The sequence below is a fragment of the Cucurbita moschata genome, unplaced genomic scaffold (genome assembly GCF_002738365.1).
Source record: "Cucurbita moschata cultivar Rifu unplaced genomic scaffold, Cmos_1.0 Cmo_Scf00062, whole genome shotgun sequence".
Taxonomy (NCBI): domain Eukaryota; kingdom Viridiplantae; phylum Streptophyta; class Magnoliopsida; order Cucurbitales; family Cucurbitaceae; genus Cucurbita; species Cucurbita moschata.
Window position 1 is genome coordinate 14457 of NW_019268578.1, and position 19998 is coordinate 34454.

Below are 19998 nucleotides of genomic sequence, written 5' to 3' on the forward strand. Positions count from 1 at the left end.
ACTTTTTTTTCATTAATTTTTTAAATTTAGTAAAAAGACTACTTTTTCCACCATAAAAATATTTACTTTATTCCTAGTGTGTTTGGCTTGAATTTATTGATTAAGATTTAAATTAATAAAAATATCGTAGGAAATCGTTAGTATTTGAAAGTGTTTTCAAAATAACATGGGAAATCGTTTTTGAGTTCGAGCGAGGGTAGCATTCTGGTCTTAAGAAAAGCCGTCCTGTCCGGCCATATGTCCTGTGAAGTCAGTTGCATATCGGGTCAGCATAATTGTAACAATACAACTAAATAGGTGCGGTAGACGAAGGTGCGAAGCTGTGAGACCGAGTTACCGTGAAAGAATAAATAGGAAATAGGAAAAGGAGCACAAATCAATAGTTGGGTGAAGGAGCAAGGGGAAAGAGTTGTTTACAACAAATCAATAGTTGGGTGCCTGGTTTGAAATACATCCTCAGAATGACCCGGAAAAAAACATAACATAGTCTGAAGATAATCTATAATGTATATGTGTTGATAGACTGTTTTCATTCATCTATTGATGGTAAAGTTGTACTAACACTATTTTTAGAATAAATACAATTTTGGTATTTTTGAAAAAGTTGAAAAGTATTAAGGAAGCTTTTTAAAAATTAAGGGTATTTTTTAAATACTTTGAAAGTTTAAGAGTATTTTTTAATCTAAGTATTTCCATTCTAAATGAGCTGGTGTCAACGGTATTTTTGAGACTTGAACCAAAGGATTACATCTAAAACTAACAAAAACGATGAGCTCAATCATAAGAACTCCATGATTTAGCGTATTTTGCTTGGAATAATTCTATATTAGGTGATCTACTAAAAATTTTCCTAGAATGCAATTGAGTGGGGACAATTGGTTTGTGAGGATAATCTCCCCTCTTAGAAGTCAAGGGTAAGTATTGCAAGGGAATGTTGAGGTCATTAGATGTCGAATCTAGATTTTGAATCCTAAACATGGATCATTACAAATGGTATCCGAGCAATAACTTTCCTAATAAGATATGGTTCAGGGACGAACCAACGCGGAAGCAGGTAGGTATATGACACTCGAATAGCTGAGAAGTGCATGAATGAACTAAGACCACATTTGAATGAGAGGAATCCGGAAGATAGAATAGCTAGAAAAGATTTAAAAAAATTGAAAGTCAATATCTATACCAAAAAATATACATCTTTCTTTTGTATGGCTCAATCATAAGAACTTCATGATTAAGCATGTTTTGCTCGGAGTAATTTTATTTGACGACCTCCTGAAAATTTTTCTAAAATCTTTATAAATAAGGACAAAACATGTTAAAATAACTCGGATCCGTTTAACTTAAACCTTATACCTTATTTTGTCCCTCATCATTGATTTGTTCCGCTCATCCCTTCCATCTTTTTCTCCAAATGTTCCATTGCTAAGAGATAAAGAAAGAAAAGACAAGAAAATAATAATTGCATATTTTAGTATTAAATTGCAATAGGCAAATAAAATAAAAGGCCCATTTGCAAAGCCACTCTAAATTAAATTAAGTAAATCACTAATTCATATCACGACAATCAATGATTTTTTTATTAAAAAAACACTGATATTTATATTAATTAAAATTAAAAAAGACTTTTTAAAAAAAAGGAAGCATAAAGTTTGCCTTTTAACATAATTTTTTAAATACTTAATAGCTAGTTTTAATTCCTATTTACTTCAAAGAGGGAATAATAAGGTCGTTTTCGTTTATTTTATCTTCACTTGTGTGAGATCTCATGTCGATTGAAAAAGGGAACGAAACATTCTTTATATGGGTGTGAAAACCTCTCCTTCGAAGATGCGTTTTAAAAATCTAGAGGAAAATCCCGAAAGTGAAAGTTCAAAGAGGACAATATATGCCAGTAGTGAGCATCATATTCTCAAGATTGCTCTCATTCGTATCTGGTCTTGTTTATTCATGTATTCCTTGTTTACTCGAACGTCACAAGTTAACAAGTGAAAGAAGCTAGAAATAAAGGGCTACGCGAGAATATGTCTTTAAAAAATAACTCGTGGATCGTTTTTTTAATCGAACTAGCCCTTATCCTATGCTTGGAAATCTCTAGATTTAGTACGAACAAATATTGAAGTTAAGTATAGAACCAAAAAAGGGTTTGCTTGAATAAACAAAAACACTTGTATGGTGGGGCATAAAATAATGATTTAGACCCATGAAATGAAAAGGAATCCTCTTCACATCATGCATAGTGAAGAACACATTGAGAAGTTGAGAGAATAATAATGATCAAATTCAATTGAGAAAAGCAAATGGAATGGATAGCCACCACCACTCCACCGCCCACTCAACACCACATTGGCCCCCATTATAAACCAAAGTTGGAGGATGTTGCCTCTCTCTATTTTCTTTTCTTCCCACATCATTATTATGGACACAACCCTACAACCCTAACAACTTCCATTATCGATTAGGTCGCCCTTGAACGAGTCAACCGAGCGTCTCAATAGCGAGATTGGATATCGAAATAGAATCAGAGGTGACATTCCAATCCGATACAGATCCCTACCTCCCACAAGCCACTCATCAGATCCCGTTCAAACTTAATATTTTCGTAATCCCTCCTATAGTGAACATTTATCCATAATCCCTAAATGCTTGATTTGGTCGAGAAAGACTGAACTGTTTTAAGATCCAATTATATGGATTGTAACATCTTGTAGTAATTCACACAACAAGATTTAAAATTTAAGGAAAGCAAAAGATGACAAATGTGATTGAAAAATTTTGTAATTTGTGAAGTGATACATTGTTTTATACATGCATATTTGAAACCTAACTCGAATTCAAACACGAATCGAAACATAACTCGGTAACATTTCGATCCAAGATTTGAATTCCGACCCAACAATTGTAATACTAAAAGGATCCAAACTAAGTCCCAATGGCTCTATAACAAATATCCACACAAACCCATTTACATTAAGATAGCATATCTCATGCTGTCACTTACCATAAGATGATTCACTTCAGATATTCTGGCGAACTCGCCGGAGACCCACATCCCGTCGACGCCATTAACATGTGGGTGAGAGAAGCAAGATAGAAACGAAAATGGGGTTCGAAGAACATTGTAAATTATCGAAACCCCATGTGAATTTCTCTCTCTACGGCGGCCGCCGTCGACCACCCTTCCGCCGCCGTCAACTCCACCGCCGCTGAACATGCTTTCATCAGCCACTCGTGGGCTCTTCCTTATGTTGTGGAGTTTACTTCTCACTGCCGCCGCCAACCGCCACATCTGATGGTTGAAATTTGTTTTTTTTTTTTTTGTTTTTAGAGGGCGAGGAGAGAGAAAGAGAGTGGAATTTGAAGAAGAAAGGTATGGAGATGGGAGTTTAATAATGGGAGGTGTTGATCTTGTAATTGGTGGTTTTGGGGTCCATTCATTTCCAATCCAACATCGACAACCTTACCTAATTACTCACAAAACCAAACTATTTTTCGGAGTTTTTAAAAATATTGTTGTAGAGATGAAGTTATGAGTAGTTCTTATCCTAGCTAGGTTTGACCTATCTATTAAGTATCAATCATAGTTTAGGGTAGGGCTGAATTTTCATGTATTTGACTTATCTATCAAAGTATCAATAAAAGGTTAGATAGATCTTTAATAACCCTTTTGTCACCGATGCATTCTGTTCGAGTTCTGATGCGATCCATCTTCCCATGATTTCTCTTGCATGCATCACGATGTCTTTTTCGCACCATATGTCGCTGTCTGCCTTACAGTTTTAAAATGCGTCTACTAGAGAGAGATTTTCACACTCATTATAAAAAATGTTTCATTTCCCTCTCCAACTGATGTGGGATCTCACAATTCACTCTCCTTGAATCAGCATCCTCGTTGACACACTGCTGGATGCTTAACTCTAATACCAACGGTAACAATTTAAGACCACTACTAACAGATATTGTCCGTTTTAGTTTGTTACATATTAGCCTGTTACGTATTTAAAGACTAAACTTGTAATTTAACCCATTATTTCTCGATCATTTTTTGTTTAAATTATGGTAGGTCAATTTGAAGTTTGAAAGAAAATTCCAAAAGAAAGTGGAAAGAAGGGTAGGGCATAGTGTTTATGAAAAGGACTTGACCACAAACACAAAAATTAAAATGGGAATGTGAGTGCTACTCCACTATACCTTCTTATATTGCTCTCAACTTTCACTTAATTATGTTCTTTCCATTTCATAAAAGTGAAATTTTTGACCCCTACCATCCACCTTTTTTGGAGTCTAATGTCTTTGTTGGCACACCGCTTAGTATATAATTCTGTCCAAGTCTAACTCTAGTACTATTTGTAACAGTTCAAGTCTATCGCTAATAGATATTATCTGTTTTAACTCGTTACGTATCATCGTCAGCCTCACGGTTCGAGTCTAATAAGGAAAGACATTCACACCTTTTATAAGAGATGTTACGTTCCCCTCTCTAACTGATATGGAATATCACATTTCGTAATCAATTAAATAATAGAAATTGGGATGATTAAAATATTTAAATTTAGGATGGGATAATTTTAATTTATTCCCATTATAACAAAATAAAAAGTTAGATTAAGGTCAACGTTATTTTACTTGTTCATATTGTAATATGGGATTAAGCTATTAGACCTACCGACACATTATAATTTAATATAGACTATGAAAAAGCATTTCAATAATTGCTATTAATTTTCTTATGGCATTGGCTTGGAGTGGTATGCCACTATTTTTATCATTTAAATATTTCCCCCCTCTTTTTCCACTTTAATTTAGAATATAAATATAATGAGGGGACTCGAGGGACTCGAGTCGTCAAGTTGTATAGGTCGTACCAAGACTTGATACACGGGCGAGCCAATGAGAAGCCACAAGTAATTAGGTCGTGTCAACATCGAGTTGTCATTCTTATGCTTCACCTGTCATACTCTAACTACATGAAACAAGTCAATTTTATTGGATTCGCTCCTACTTAAATCGGTATGGCCCGATCATCAATAAGGAATAACTTTTTCTTCTCTGTTTCGAAAGTAAGCTGCCACATTGACATCATTTCGTTTGCAAAGAATTCTCGATGTGAAAACGGAAAGACGGGAGAGTGGATTTGAAGAGATGATATCATTAAGAAAAGAAACATTTTTAAAATTTTGAAACATCGTTCGCTCTCGTAGGTCTTCTTTAACTTTATTTCCACCATTTACATCTCTAGGGATTGATAAGTACCAACTAAGCCATTACCAGAGTCCGATGATTCGATCTTAACTTAATATCAACTTAGAAGTGCTTTGCTAAGTTGAGGTGCGACTATCTATTGTAGAATCGTTAATAACGTGGCTATCACTATTATGTGTGTAAAAATTAACTCCTTCTACAATTGTTGTATTCAGGAGAACTTGTTTCATAACAGCTCGATATTCTATCTGATCTTCCAAGGTATTGGTTTTCTTTACTATCATTTGATACGAAAATCAACCTAAATTAATTTTAACGGGTCACAAAATTATAATTAAAAATATTCAAACTTTTATAAACTTTTATAAGATATGTATATAAAGTGACTTTTTCATATATAAATAAAGGAAAATAGACATATTTTTCATGATTAAGAAAAAAACAATATATTCTTAATGCTTGACATTTAGAAAGGTGTAAAATTGTCTTATTTGTATGAATAGGAACAATAGAACATGCTTGGTCCCAAATTTAATACAACTTTTCTTTATTTTTTATTATTTATATCTTTTTTTCTTCATGTATTCATGTTCCTTTGATAACGACAAGTCGGAATACTTTTATTTTAAGCGACATATTCTTACACTCAAACGACATAACTTTAACTAAAAAATAAAAAAAGAAAAAGACTCATGCCTAACATTCTGAATCTAGATTGGACACCTGATGACTCTAATATTTCCCTACATCCCATTTATAAATTGTCTTATTTATTCGTAAAAATGGTGACTTTCAATTCTTTTAGACATTTCCTAGTCATTCTATTCTAAGGGTTGCAATCATTCGGATATAATCTCGATTCATTTATTTACTCGTTCTTTATTTGGTGTCATATGCTCATAAGCTTTTTCCATGATTCGTCCTCGACCCATATCTAGGTACTGCTCTAATACCATTCATAACACTCCATGTCCTCGATTCGAATCAAGATTATGAATCTGAATTTGGTACCTGATGACTTCGACATTCTCTATGACATGGTCACATTACTTAGTCTTCACTTTTAAGAGTGAAGACCATTATAAAATGATCAATGATCAAATTATATTTGTTTGATAGTTATGTTTGATCAGCTATCGTGAAACGACGACCATTCTATTTAAGAGTTGGTTTGGATGTCCTACACTTGAAGGGCAATGTGCTAATGATCTGCCATAATGAGTTCCAAAAGAAACAACGTACTCCCACATATTAACTTTCTACTCGAGTTACTTGGCTAGCTATGCCACGAGCGTAAACGTAATTGTGTTTCTCTCTGAGTACTTTAAATCGTTTAAATCACGAACATAATGAAATTTTATCTAATTAGAGTTTTTTAATATATCCTAGGAGCTAAACACGTAAGGATACTACGTTTAAGATAATAATCCATGTTTGTTTAAGAACATAGACAACAATACAATCTCACACCAATATCATATATAACTTGCAACCAAACAAATCCAACATTTTATTGCCACGTGGCAAGATGCCACGTGTGAAGAGGTTCCACGTGGCTTCCAAACTTAAAAAACCACAAATTTCATCACAAAAATCCCACACATAATATACCATATTTTCCATTTCTTTCACTCTGTCTTCTCCTCCGACACTTCCTTCTTCTCATCTTCTTCCTTGCCCTCCTCTTCTACCGGAGCTTCGGCTTCCGGTGCCGATGGCTCGTCGGAACCGTCGTTTTCTTCTTTGGCAACCTCTGCAATTGATAATGATTCCAACTCCTCCGCCGCCCCCTCCTCATCCGACAGGATCACAACCTCCTCCTCCTCCTCCTCCTCCTCCTCCTCTTTGGCAGCTACTTCAACTTCAACACTCTCTTCTTCCTCCGCCTTCTCTTCCGGTGCCGCCGCTTCCTCGTTAACTATGGCCGCTTCTTCTGGGAGAGCGGTGGTCGGAGGTACAGGCTGCAAGTTAACAAAAGAGTATTAAAAAACATTTACATACATACATATATATACAATATGTATATATATGTATATATTATTGATATTGTACCTCAACGGCGGCCATGGAAATGCTTGTTTTGAAGAAAGGAGGGTGTCGCAAAGAAGACTGAAAATGTATGTGAAATTTTATGGAGCTGCGAGTTGGTTTATATAGAAACATCCAACTTGAGTTTATTCATAAAATAATAACTTTTTTTATTAAGAAAAAACGTTCAAATATTATCACCATGTTACGTATTGCCATCAGTTTCACGACTTTAAACTGTGATCACTATAGAGAAGTTTTCACACTCTTATAAGTAATACTTCGCCCTCTTCTCCAACTAACGTGGAATCTCACTATCCACCCTCTTTGAGGGCCCAATGTCCACCGCCCATTGTCTGGCTCTGATACCATTTGTAACAGCATCTTTTGACGCGTTACGTATCGTAATCAGCCTCACAGTTTTAAAATGCGTTTATTAGGGAGAGGTTTCCACACCCTTATAAGGGATGCTTTAGGACTTCTCGGTTTGCTAGCTTATAAAATTTGTTTCTCAAATTGCTTTCGAAACGTTTTCCAAAACTTTCTCTAACCCTATTTTCTACCCTACGTCATTTGTATCACTCACGACCCAAGTAATATTTTTTCTTTGGCAATGTGTGCCAAAGCACCTTGCTTTGTGCTGTCGGGGATTTAGACACGATCAATGATGAATTTCTTGTTCGAGTTTTTAATTATATTTATTTTTTATTTTATAATATTCAAGAAAATTAATTAATTATTGATGTATAATATAAGGTTTTGAAGAGGCTACTAATTTAATGTGATGATCCATCCATGACTAGGCTAGCTTGTTCGTATCATTTATTCTATTAATATTTAATTAATCAATCAATTAATATAATGTTGAAATATTAAGTTTATAATAACTTAATTCATTATTATTATTTTTATAATTCTTGTCAACGTAATAAAGTTGGCTTTTTGGAGTTGAAAATAAAAAATAAAATAAAAAAATCATATAAAATTGAAATAATGGATGTGGCCTTTGAATTTATTATTTTTTATAATTTAAATAAAGGAATTATAGTTATTGGGGTTTTGAAATATAAAAAATGTAGACATTTTCAACCAATTATTTTTTAAAAAATTGGGAAAATAGAGCATAAAATAAAATATATTTAAAATAATAAATAATTAATTAACATTATTGTGGAGTCCCATGAGTATGTCTCTTATGGAAGGTTTCGTGCGCTCCATGTCCATAATTTGAATTATGATTCGGAATTCGTATTCGATATCTGATAGTGTTAAGAATGAGAAATAGAAATAGAATTGGGATCGAAAGTATGATCTTCATTCAGGTTTAACACGTTTAAATAGGATACAAACTATCAACTAATACCTAAAAATAGAAAAATATATATCTAATTAAATCCGGTAAATAAATAAAATATACTGTTAATCAAATCTATACTAACAACTTCCTAAATATCTAAGATATATTCTAACTAATTATCACGGCAAAATATCCTCTTAATACTCCCCCTCAAGTTGGAGAGTGTATGTCGATCACACCCAACTTGTCCTTCAAAAAGTCAAATTGCTGTCTTCCCAAAGCTTTAGTAAAAACATCTGCCAATTGCATTTTGGTCGAAACATAACACGGTTTGATGATTCCAGCTTGTAATTTTTCTCGAACTATATAACAATCTATTTCAATGTGTTTCGTACGTTCATGAAAAACTGGATTGGCCGCTATATGTAATGCTGCTTGATTATCACAATATAATAATGCTGGTTCGGACAGTGGAACATTCAAGTCTTGAAGAATGTATCTTAACCAAGTTAACTCTAAACAAGTATTTGCCATAGCTCGATACTCGGCTTCTGCTGATGATCTGGACACATTAGTCTGCTTTTTAGACTTCCAAGAAATAATTGAATTTCCGAGGAAAATGCAGAACCCAGAAATAGATCGTCTGGAAGTTCGACAACCACCCCAGTCAGAATCGCAATATGCCTGTAATCTTAAATTGTTTTCAGATGGCAGTAGAAGTCCTTGACCAGGAGTGCCTTTAATGTACCTCAGAACTCGAAGAGCTGCCTCCCAATGTGGTTTTCTTGGTTCATGCATAAATTGGCTAAGCATACGAACTGAATAAGCTATGTCAGGCCTAGTGACGGTCAAATATATTAATCTGCCAATCAACCGTCTGTATTTACTTGGATCATTCAACTTCTCTCCTTCGGTTAAAGAAAGTTTCAGATTTTGCTCCATAGGAAATTTGTCTGGACGTGCTCCTGTAAGACCTGTGTCTTGAAGGATGTCTAGAGCATACTTCCTTTGAGACATAAAAATTCCTTTTCTAGATCGAGAAAATTCAATGCCTAGAAAATATTTCAAATTTCCTAAATCTTTGATAAGAAATTTCTGGAGTAAACTAGTCTTGAGATATTGAATTTCTTCGAGATCATTGCCTGTCAACAGAATATCATCAACATAGATTAGAACTGCAGTGAAAGAAGTACCTTTACTCTTAGTAAACAAAGAGTAATCTGCTTTGGACTGAGTGTAGCCTGCATTTTGTATAGTTGTAGAAAATATGGAGAACCAATTGCGAGAAGCCTGTTTTAATCCATAAAGAGATTTATGGAGCCGACATACTGTATTCTCCCCCTGTTGGCGAAGACCTGGTGGTAAAGACATATAAACTTCCTCGTCTAGATTACCATGGAGAAAGGCATTTTGAACATCCAACTGATGGGTGAACCATTTTCGAGCAGCAGCAACAGTGAGTAAGCAACGAAGTGTAGTAAGTTTCGCTGTAGGGGAAAATGTTTCTGTGTAATCAATACCTTCAACCTGAGTGTACCCCTTTGCTACTAGTCGAGCTTTATAACGTTCAACAGAACCATCAGAGTTGTATTTAATTTTGTACACCCAACGACAATCAATAGCTTTATGACCAAGTGGTAGAGGAACGAGAGACCATGTATGATTACGTTCCAAAGCTGCAATTTCATCATTCATAGCCTGCTGCCATAACGGGTCGCCAACTGCCTCGTCATAGGTTTTAGGTTCTGTCTGGGATGTAATAAGAGCTAGAAAAGCACGTTGAGTAGGAGAAAAATGAGAGAATGAAAGGTAATGATGAAGGGGATACCTGGTGCCAGTGCCGGGACTTGAGCTAGAGGTTAAATGATTGGCTCCAGAAGACATCTCATAATCCTTATGCCAAGCTGGAGGCTGTTTAGTACGAGTAGAACGTCGAAGTGGAGCTGATGTATCAGGTGGGATAGGATTGGAATTAGTGGGCGAATCTGGAGAAGGTGGAGGAGACGACGGAGTAGTAGGTGAAGGAGGAGTAGGAGGTGAAGGAGGAGTAGGAGGTGAAGGAATAGGAGGTGAAGGAGGAGTAGGAGACGACGGAGTAGTAGGTGAAGGAGGAGTAGGAGGTGAAGGTGGAGGATGGATGTTTGAGTAGGATGGATCATGAAGTGGTACAACAGGAGTCGAAGGAGCTAATGTCGAAGTTTGTGAAGCTGATGAAAAAGGAAAATCATCTTCACAAAATTTGACATCACGGCTGATAAAGAATGTGTGAGATTGCATGTCATACAACTTGTAACCTTTATGACCACAAGGATATCCTACGAAAACACAAGGAGTTGCCCTAGGTTCAAATTTTTGCTTAGGATGTACTATAGTTGCATAGCATTTACAACCAAAAACTTTAAGATGATGAAATGTAGGTGGTCGTTTGTAGAGTGCTTCAAAGGGTGTCTTGTTAGATAATAATGGTGATGGCGTTCTATTTATAAGATAAACAGCCGTTAAAATGCACTCTCCCCAAAAATTAAGTGGAACCTGTGACTGAAAAAGAAGAGACCTAGCTACATTTAGGATATGGCGATGCTTGCGTTCTACGACTCCATTTTGTTGTGGAGTATAGACACAAGTGCGCTGAAATTCAATACCACAAGAAGTAAAGAATGGTTGCAAAGATAGGAACTCAGTCCCATTGTCTGATCGAACTATCTTGATAGTAGTATGAAATTGAGTTTGAACGAATTTAACAAAGTTCATCAACAAATGATGTACTTCTGACTTATGTTGCATTAAAAAAACCCAAGTACATCGAGTAAAATCATCAACAATAGTGAGAAAAAAACGCAAACCAGAATGGGTAGGAATTTTATGTGGTCCCCAAACATCACAATGTATCAGATCAAAAGCAGAATGGGTTGTTATTGAACTTCTTGGGAAAGACAACCTAGTTTGTTTTGCTAACGGGCAGATACTGCAATTATGAGAATAACTCGCATTATTAAGATGCAATTGATCAGCTAGAAATTTAAAACGAGAAAAGGAAGGATGACCTAGGCGTAAATGCCACAAATCAGATGACTGAGATACTTGATGAGCTGAAGACTTGATTGGAGATGAAGAAATATGATAGAGACCTCCAAATTGTTTACCCGAGCCAATCATCTTCCCCGTAGCCAAGTCCTGCATAACACAAGAATCAGGATAGAAGGTGACATAACATTTCAAGTTATTGATAAGTTTGCTGATCGACATTAGGTTTAAATTGAATGAAGGCACACATAAAACGTTGTTTAATTTAAGGTTAGGGCTAAGGGAAATATTGCCAGTATGTGACACACGTGTTGTCTCTCCATTAGGCAAATTTATTGTAGACATGATGGCAGCCTTTGGTTTAGTCATAACAGAAGATTTTGATACTATATGATCCGTAGCTCCACTATCGAGAATCCATGAATTAGAACTCGCAGAGTTAATAGATAATGTAGATATGGGAAACAAACCTGCAACATTGATGTGATTGTCAGAATTACCAGAAGGGTGATTATTGATTGCAGATAAGGCTTGTGCTATCTGTCGTAATTGCTCAGAAGAAAAATTTGGAATGGAATTAGGTGACTGTTCTTCTGTATTCAACTGTGAAACATCGGCCATATTTGCAGATGATCGATATCCACGGTTATTGTGTTGATTGTCTTGTCTTGTCCTTCCAGAATTATTTTTCTGTCGACACCGATCTTCTGTATGGCCCCTTCTATCACAAAACTTACAGTGAAACTTAAGAATTCGACACTCATTAATTGTATGACCACTTTTATTGCAGTGTTCACACAATTTGTCCTTGGCGAATTTTGAATATATTGTTTTCTTTTGCACTGCTGATGCAATCGAGATTTTCTCAGTAGGTTCGGAAGTTACCTGACGCTGCATCTCTTCTTGTACAAGTAATGAATAGGCTTGCCTCACATTAGGTAATGGAGACATCATCAATATGTTAGATCTCACCGTTTTATAAGACTGATTGAGCCCCATGAGCAATTGCATCAACTTGTCTTCTTCGCGTTGATCAATATGTATTTGACGTTGATTACAGGTAAATGGTGTGCGGTACGCTTCCAGTTCATCCCAGAGTGCTTTGAGCTTGGTGAAATATGTTGACAGTGCCATGGTTCCTTGTGACATCGTTGCTATCGAGTTTTGTATTTGAAAAATTGCTGGAGCATTCTTTTGTGAGAATTGATCGTGAAGATCAACCCACACTTGATGAGCTGTCTTGGCGTGAATAATGCCTTTAGCAATATCTGCTTCAACGGAATGAGTTAACCAAGATATTATCATACTGTTGCACTGATTCCAGAGTTCGAATTCGGTTGAATTTGCATCTTGGGACGGTTCCTCAATTGTGCCATCAATGAAGCCAATTTTCTTCTTGGCAATAAGAGCATGCATAACTGATTTCCTCCAGGATTGATAATTTGCTCCATTTAATTTGATTGGAACAAGTGAATATCCTGGCTGATCAGAGTGATGAATATAGTACGGATGTGTTAAATCAACATCCGAAATTTTGAAGCTAGATTTGGCTGATTCCGCCATAAAGGAAATTTTGATATTTAAGAACACCAAGATCGGTGCTCTGATACCATGTTAAGAATGAGAAATAGAAATAGAATTGGGATCGAAAGTATGATCTTCATTCAGGTTTACCACGTTTAAATAGGATACAAACTATCAACTAATATCTAAAAATAGAAAAATATATATCTAATTAAATCCGGTAAATAAATAAAATATACTGTTAATCAAATCTATACTAACAACTTCCTAAATATCTAAGATATATTCTAACTAATTATCACGGCAAAATATCCTCTTAATAGATAGTCCCGACATTCTCCTGCGAAATGATCACTTTACTTACTTTTTGGTTCTAAGAGTAAAGACTATTCCACAGACCAACACGAGTCTTTCTAGCATGTTTTGTCCCCATTCACATGCATTTAAGAAAAATTTCTCAAAGATCACTCAATATAGAATTGCAAATTGCTTCAAGCAAAACACGCTTAACCTTGGAGTTCTCGTGAATGAGCTACCAAAAAGAAATGTGCAACTTACTTGTATACGTAGTAACTTTCATTTCTTTTTTTAAGTCTTTCTTAGTTATCTTATTCTCATGATTGCTCTTATTCCCTTTTATGATACTAAACCAAGTAAATCAAGCAACCTCGGAATCAACCATACTTGATTTGACTAGGTTAGAGAAGATAATGTGTAACGGCCTAGATCCACCGCTAGCAGATATTGTCCTCTTTAGGCTTTCCCTTTCGGGCTATCCCTCAAGGCTATAAAACGCGTCTACTAGGGGAAGATTTCCACACCCTTATAAATGGTGGTTTGTTCTCCTCCTCAACCAACGTGGGACATCACATAATGTTTGTGTATACATCATACGTATAGTCATGTTCTTGCTTCCACTTCGACATATTCATGTTCAACACGAGTTCTTCCAGCATTTTTTGTCCTCATTCACATGAACTTTTCGAAATTTTTCAAGAAATCACCCAACACATAATTACTCCAACAAAAGCACGCTTAACTATGAAGTTCTATGATTGAGCCACCAAAAAGAAAAGTTCGTCTTGTTGGTATAGACAGTATCTTTCATTTATTTTAAGTTTTTCTTAGTCATCCTATCCTTAAAATCCCTCTTATCGTATGTGGTCTCGGTTCATTTATATATCATTCCTTTATTCAAATGTAACAAATGTAAAGCCAGAAAATTGATAAAGATCATGACAATTTGAATAAGTGTTTCCGTAAAAGATAAAGTTTGATTTAATTTATGTATGTTACAGTCACGAGAAACACGAGTAATAAAACAAACTAAGAAATAATAAATAAATGAGCTCAAATGGTCAAATAACATAATCATAATATCAACAAAGGTATCCACTAATGCTCACACCAACATGTTCCTTGTATGTCTTAGGCGACAATCCTTTTGTTAGTGGATCTGCAATCATACGGTCGGTTCGATCCACTTTGCTTCAAAACTTCTTCTTCATAAATCCTTTTGTTAGTGGGCTACTCACATTCATCGGGCTTTTGTTTGAATTGGGTTTTGCCCAATTCAAACAAAAGGCCCACGTTATGTTCTTAACTTTTGTTCAAGTTTTGGGCTTGATAGCCGAATCAGCCCCATAATCAACTATGGTTCAAATTTCAAAACACTTTAATTAAACTAATCATTCATTTGAAACTTAATTTTGTTGTGTTTAAGCTGCTGTATTGTTTGACCATTTCAAACAAGGGACTGAGGAAGAAGCTTCTGCGACTTTGATTCTGAGCGGAAAGTGGGAAAATCGGTACGTTTTCAGTTCAAAAAAATGCCCCGCAATTCTCTGCGCTAATTCCCATATGAATTTTTCAAACCCCACCATCGATTTCTGTCTCTTTCGAGCATTTCGGATCACCACAGGACTTTTTCTCTGAAAACCAGAGCTAAATTCGAACCCCATTGCCTATTTTCCTCTCTGTTTAATGTTTTTGTGATTGTGTTTCACCTTTTCCTTTCTGGGTTTTGTATTTTGTTTACTCCCCGTTGATCTAAACGGGAAAGGAAAGAGACCCACTTCAGATTTTGCCTCTTCTTTCAATTTCTTTACTGGGTTTTCTCATATGGAAATGTTGAGTGATTTGAGCTTCGTTATGTTCTGATTTTGTCGGGTGTTTTTGTCGATTTTGTTCTGTTTCTTTGTCTTAGTGTTACCCTTAATGTCTTTGGCTGTTGAGGCTGCTTCAAATTCCAAGAACATGGGGTTTGATGAGAATCGTGAAGAGGGAGATACATTGGATAACCATGGGAATGAGAATGAAGCTGAGAAGATTAGTAGCCAAATGAATGAAGCTTCTCTTTATGCAACGGAGGATGAAACTGATGATGAAGGAAGCAAAATCGAGTTGGGCCCTCAACGCACATTGAAAGAAGAGCTCGAGAAAGATAAGGTTGTTCTTGTTCTTGTTCTGACATTCAAGATTGTCTGTCTGTTTGTCAGTTCATAAGTTCTGTTTCTGTTGTTTTGTGTCGTGTAAGTTCAGGATGATGAGAGTTTGAGGAGGTGGAAGGAGCAGCTTCTTGGCTCTGTGGATTTAGAAAATGCTGGAGGTAATTAGAATTGTTCTGAAATGCTTCTAGCTTTGTTGTGCTGTGCTATCTTTGCTTTTGTTTTTGTATATCAGTTCCATTTCTGTGTGTGTTTTGTAGAAACTCTTGAGCCAGATGTGAAGATTCTAAGTCTGTCAATAGTGTCTCCAGAGAGACCAGACTTGGTTCTTCCGATACCCGACGACGGGAACCCGAAAGGGTTATGGTTTACTCTGAAAGAAGGCAGTCGTTACAACCTGAAATTCTCCTTCCAAGTGGCTAACAACATTGTTGCTGGCCTCAAATACACCAACACTGTTTGGAAAACTGGTGTCAAAGGTATCTATCCGTGTCTAAGAGCTCGAGTTTCGATTATCGATCGATGATGATGACTGACCTTGGTGACTTGTATGCTTCAGTTGACAGCTCCAAAGAGATGCTTGGAACTTTCAGTCCCCAGGTTGAGTCCTACACTCATGTCATGTCCGAGGAGACCACTCCCTCCGGTATGTTCGCCCGTGGATCATACTCGGCAAGATCTAAGGTCAGTATGTGTATGCAATTCACATGACAATGCCTAGGGCCCTTTACTTTACTTTACATAACCTTCTCGAGCATGGCTGGAACGATGGGATCGTTCGAAGAAACATTGATAGTACATAGGACACTATCTGGTTTTAAGAGCACAAGCTGTAGGCTAGTAACATGATGTTGCCTTTGTCTGCATAGTCGAATGAGTTCATATTTATCTACGCCCTCGAATTAGAAGTCGATATTCGGTTCCCGATTTCCATCCGAACGGGATTGTAATCAAAATCCTTCCAGGCCCTTTTCCCAGTTAGCATGCAACTGTGTATTCATTGAGTTTCCTTTTTGACTTCTTTACAATTATAGCTACAATGTGGCCCATTGAGTCCATTATTGGAGCCCTGTTGTGCTGTTCATTATGTTCTAAGGGACATGGGCCATGTTCTTCTGTACAATATTTGCTTTACAAAATGTGTACTTTATTTTGAATGTGCTCTGAATTTCCCTCCTCTTCTCAGTCAAAATCAGCACCCAATAAAGGTCTTTTCTTCCATGACTGTTCTTTTGACAAACCTACTTCTCTCAAGCCTTCCCTGTTTCCTTTCGACGAATACCCTTTTTGTCATGTGACGATGTCTATTGAAATCGTTACAATTGACAGATCTGTTCAATCGATTTCAACGATTATAGCTTCAAAGCAAAAGGAAAGTTTTTCCCCATCCACCCTCTTTCAGGGCCCAACGTCCTCACTAATACTCAGTTCCCTTCTCCAACCGATGTGAGATCCCCCAATCCAACCCCCTTGTGTCCACCTCTTTCGGGGCCCAGCACATCACCCGTTGTCTGGATATGAATATGTTGGGTAAATTGATACCATTTGGAACATGAAGCTTAAATGATGAATATGTTGGGAGAATGTAATGTGTTTTTGGTGGAAATATCTGTATGTTTGTAATTGAAGTGAAGTGTGCTTGCAGTTTGTTGATGATGATAACAAGTGTTACTTGGAAATAAACTACACATTCGACATCAGAAAGGAGTGGGGTGCAACTTAAGTGAGGGATTGGGGTATTAGGAGGCAGTGCTGTGGGAGCTGGAGGTGTTAAGCAGCAAATTTTTAGTGAATTAATTGCTCTTTAAATTACATGTAATTATAATTAAGGCCAACAAGTATTATGTTAATTACTAGGGGTTTGTTCTTCTACAAGTTTTCAATGTATTCAGACTTTGGAGAATATGAATGAATCAATCAATGAATGCAACAAACAACATTCTTTGTTTCTTGCCTTTTAATAAACCTTGTGTTTCTTTTCTTCAATCATGGTGGAAATAAGCTTGATTTCACTAATAAATTTGGAACTACTCGTATTAGTTTGTGGAAATAGTCTTCACACTGTGCCCAATTTGAATTTTGAATCTTAGACTGAATCTCCAATCTAAATTTTGAATCTTAGACTAATAGGTGTCCCAATCTGTCTTAGACTGAATCCTAGATGACACATGGGACACACCGGTGCCCAATCTGAATTCTGAATCTTAGACTAACCGGTGTCCAATTTGTCCTAGACTGAATTCTAGATGACACACAAGGTGTCCAATTTGTCCAAGATTGAATCCTAGAAATTTGTCCTACTAGATGACACACAAGGTGTCCAATTTGTCTTAGACTGAATCCTAGATGACACACAGGTGTCCAATTTGTCTTAGACTGAATCCTAGATGACACACAGGTGTCCAATTTGTCTTAGACTGAATCCTAGATGACACACAGGTGTCCAATTTGTCTTAGACTGAATCCTAGATGACACACAGGTGTCCAATTTGTCTTAGACTGAATCCTAGATGACACACAGGTGTCCAATTTGTCTTAGACTGAATCCTAGATGACACACAGGTGTCCAATTTGTCTTAGACTGAATCCTAGATGACACACAGGTGTCCAATTTGTCTTAGACTGAATCCTAGATGACACACAGGTGTCCAATTTGTCTTAGACTGAATCCTAGATGACACACAGGTGTCCAATTTGTCTTAGACTGAATCCTAGATGACACACAGGTGTCCAATTTGTCTTAGACTGAATCCTAGATGACACACAGGTGTCCAATTTGTCTTAGACTGAATCCTAGATGACACACAGGTGTCCAATTTGTCTTAGACTGAATCCTAGATGACACACAGGTGTCCAATTTGTCTTAGACTGAATCCTAGATGACACACAGGTGTCCAATTTGTCTTAGACTGAATCCTAGATGACACACAGGTGTCCAATTTGTCTTAGACTGAATCCTAGATGACACACAGGTGTCCAATTTGTCTTAGACTGAATCCTAGATGACACACAGGTGTCCAATTTGTCTTAGACTGAATCCTAGATGACACACAGGTGTCCAATTTGTCTTAGACTGAATCCTAGATGACACACAGGTGTCCAATTTGTCTTAGACTGAATTCTAGATGACACACAAGGTGTCCAATTTGTCCAAGATTGAATCCTAGAAATTTGTCCTACTAGATGACACACAGGTGTCCAATTTGTCTTAGACTGAATCCTAGATGACACACAGGTGTCCAATTTGTCTTAGCCCAATTTGAATTTTGAATCTTAGACAGACACAATAGACAGACACAATAGACAGACACAATTAGACACCTGTGTGATTAAATCTTAGACTGATTGATGATAAGGTAATTTGATATAAAATCGTTTAATAAATAAATAAAGTCGATGTTTGAGATACAATTGTATGGGAAAAATAAATATTAAATTGTTGGTGTGTGTTTTCCTTTTCTTAAAGTTTTAAAATTGTTATATTTTACAATATTTTGTCATAAAGAAAATAATAAAATAAAATTGACAGGTGTTAATAATAAAAATTAAGACAAAATTAGTGACATAAATTAGATGGTCAAATGTGATTAAATTTTGCATTAATTTTGTCAGCTCAAAACCAGCAAATCTGTTTGGTTTTGACATTGCCACCACATTTTTTTTAAATTTATTTATTAATTCTCTTTATAATAATAATAATTGACCCCCAATTCCCAATGTACTCCATTTAATATTTAATTATTTATATCACTAAAATACGTCTACACTCGATCCATTTCCGCCTCTAGTTTTAAAATACGTCTACAATCTGTCCCCGCTCACAATTCTTCCCTTTAGGGGCCCAGCGGCCTCGTTGACACACTACCCTATGTCATGTTCTGATATAATTTATAACAGCCCAAACCGTTAATCCACGTTTTAAAACACGTCGTGTAGGGAGAAGTTCTCACACCTTTATACGGAATGTTTCGTTCTCCTCTCCAACCAACGTGGAATTTTACCATCCGCTCTCACTTGCAATCCTTTACCATTTATAACAACTCAAACCCACCGCTAATAGATATTATCTATTTTGGCCCATTACGTATCGTCATCAGCCTCACAATTTAAAATGCGTCCACACCCTTGTAAGAAATATTTCATTCTTCTCTCCCGTTCGAGTTAGACTAAAGAGAGTTAAGTTCCTACCTAGTTCAAATTTGTTAATTAAGATCTAAAGGTATCTTTAAGATTAACCTTAAAACTATATGTGATTCTCCTCTATTTATCTTGTCAGCTATTTATTTGTCTGAAGTGGTAGCCGATGTAAGTAGCTATCCCAACCGACCGACCTAAATCGTGCATGGGGTAGAGTACAAGGTTGGCTTGAGAAGAAGAGAAAAAAAAAAGGGTAAAAAAAGAATTAGTTCAAATGTGATTAAGAAATGCTACCCTACATGCCCAAGTTCTTAAGGAAATGCCTTTCAAATAAAGTATGGT

The 19998-nt window shown here is 36.2% G+C and overlaps 3 protein-coding genes and 1 long non-coding RNA gene across 5 annotated transcripts; 2 read left to right on the forward strand and 2 right to left on the reverse strand.

Annotated features, from left to right (window-relative positions):
• Positions 1 to 2747: 2747 nt before the first annotated feature.
• Positions 2748 to 3427, reverse strand: LOC111437033. Its single transcript, XM_023074859.1, has one exon. It carries the CDS (start codon positions 3284 to 3286, stop codon positions 2963 to 2965), a length of 324 nt encoding a protein of 107 aa, XP_022930627.1. The 5' UTR covers positions 3287 to 3427; the 3' UTR covers positions 2748 to 2962.
• Positions 3428 to 6648: 3221 nt separating this feature from the next.
• Positions 6649 to 7316, reverse strand: LOC111437032 (X-linked retinitis pigmentosa GTPase regulator-interacting protein 1-like). Its single transcript, XM_023074857.1, has 2 exons — positions 7252 to 7316; positions 6649 to 7160 (listed from the first exon to the last, which is right to left on the reverse strand). The coding sequence occupies exons 1-2, from the start codon at positions 7264 to 7266 to the stop codon at positions 6828 to 6830; spliced, it is 348 nt and encodes a 115-aa protein (XP_022930625.1). The 5' UTR covers positions 7267 to 7316; the 3' UTR covers positions 6649 to 6827.
• Positions 7317 to 10414: 3098 nt separating this feature from the next.
• On the forward strand, positions 10415 to 10707 carry LOC111437034. Its single transcript, XR_002709377.1, has 3 exons — positions 10415 to 10542; positions 10579 to 10593; positions 10651 to 10707. It is a non-coding gene; the product is annotated as an uncharacterized LOC111437034 (long non-coding RNA).
• A 4070-nt stretch (positions 10708 to 14777) lies between these two features.
• Positions 14778 to 17467, forward strand: LOC111437025 (rho GDP-dissociation inhibitor 1-like). 2 transcript variants are annotated; one of them, XM_023074850.1, is made up of 6 exons: positions 14778 to 14880; positions 15279 to 15520; positions 15614 to 15680; positions 15780 to 15998; positions 16079 to 16203; positions 17165 to 17465. In XM_023074850.1, the coding sequence occupies exons 2-6, from the start codon at positions 15290 to 15292 to the stop codon at positions 17240 to 17242; spliced, it is 720 nt and encodes a 239-aa protein (XP_022930618.1). In that variant the 5' UTR covers positions 14778 to 14880; positions 15279 to 15289; the 3' UTR covers positions 17243 to 17465. The 2 variants fall into 2 exon arrangements, with proteins under 2 accessions (XP_022930618.1, XP_022930619.1); XM_023074851.1 differs by lacking the exon at positions 14778 to 14880 and adding an exon at positions 14887 to 15057 and having other exon boundaries at positions 17165 to 17467.
• The last annotated feature ends 2531 nt before the right edge of the window (positions 17468 to 19998 follow it).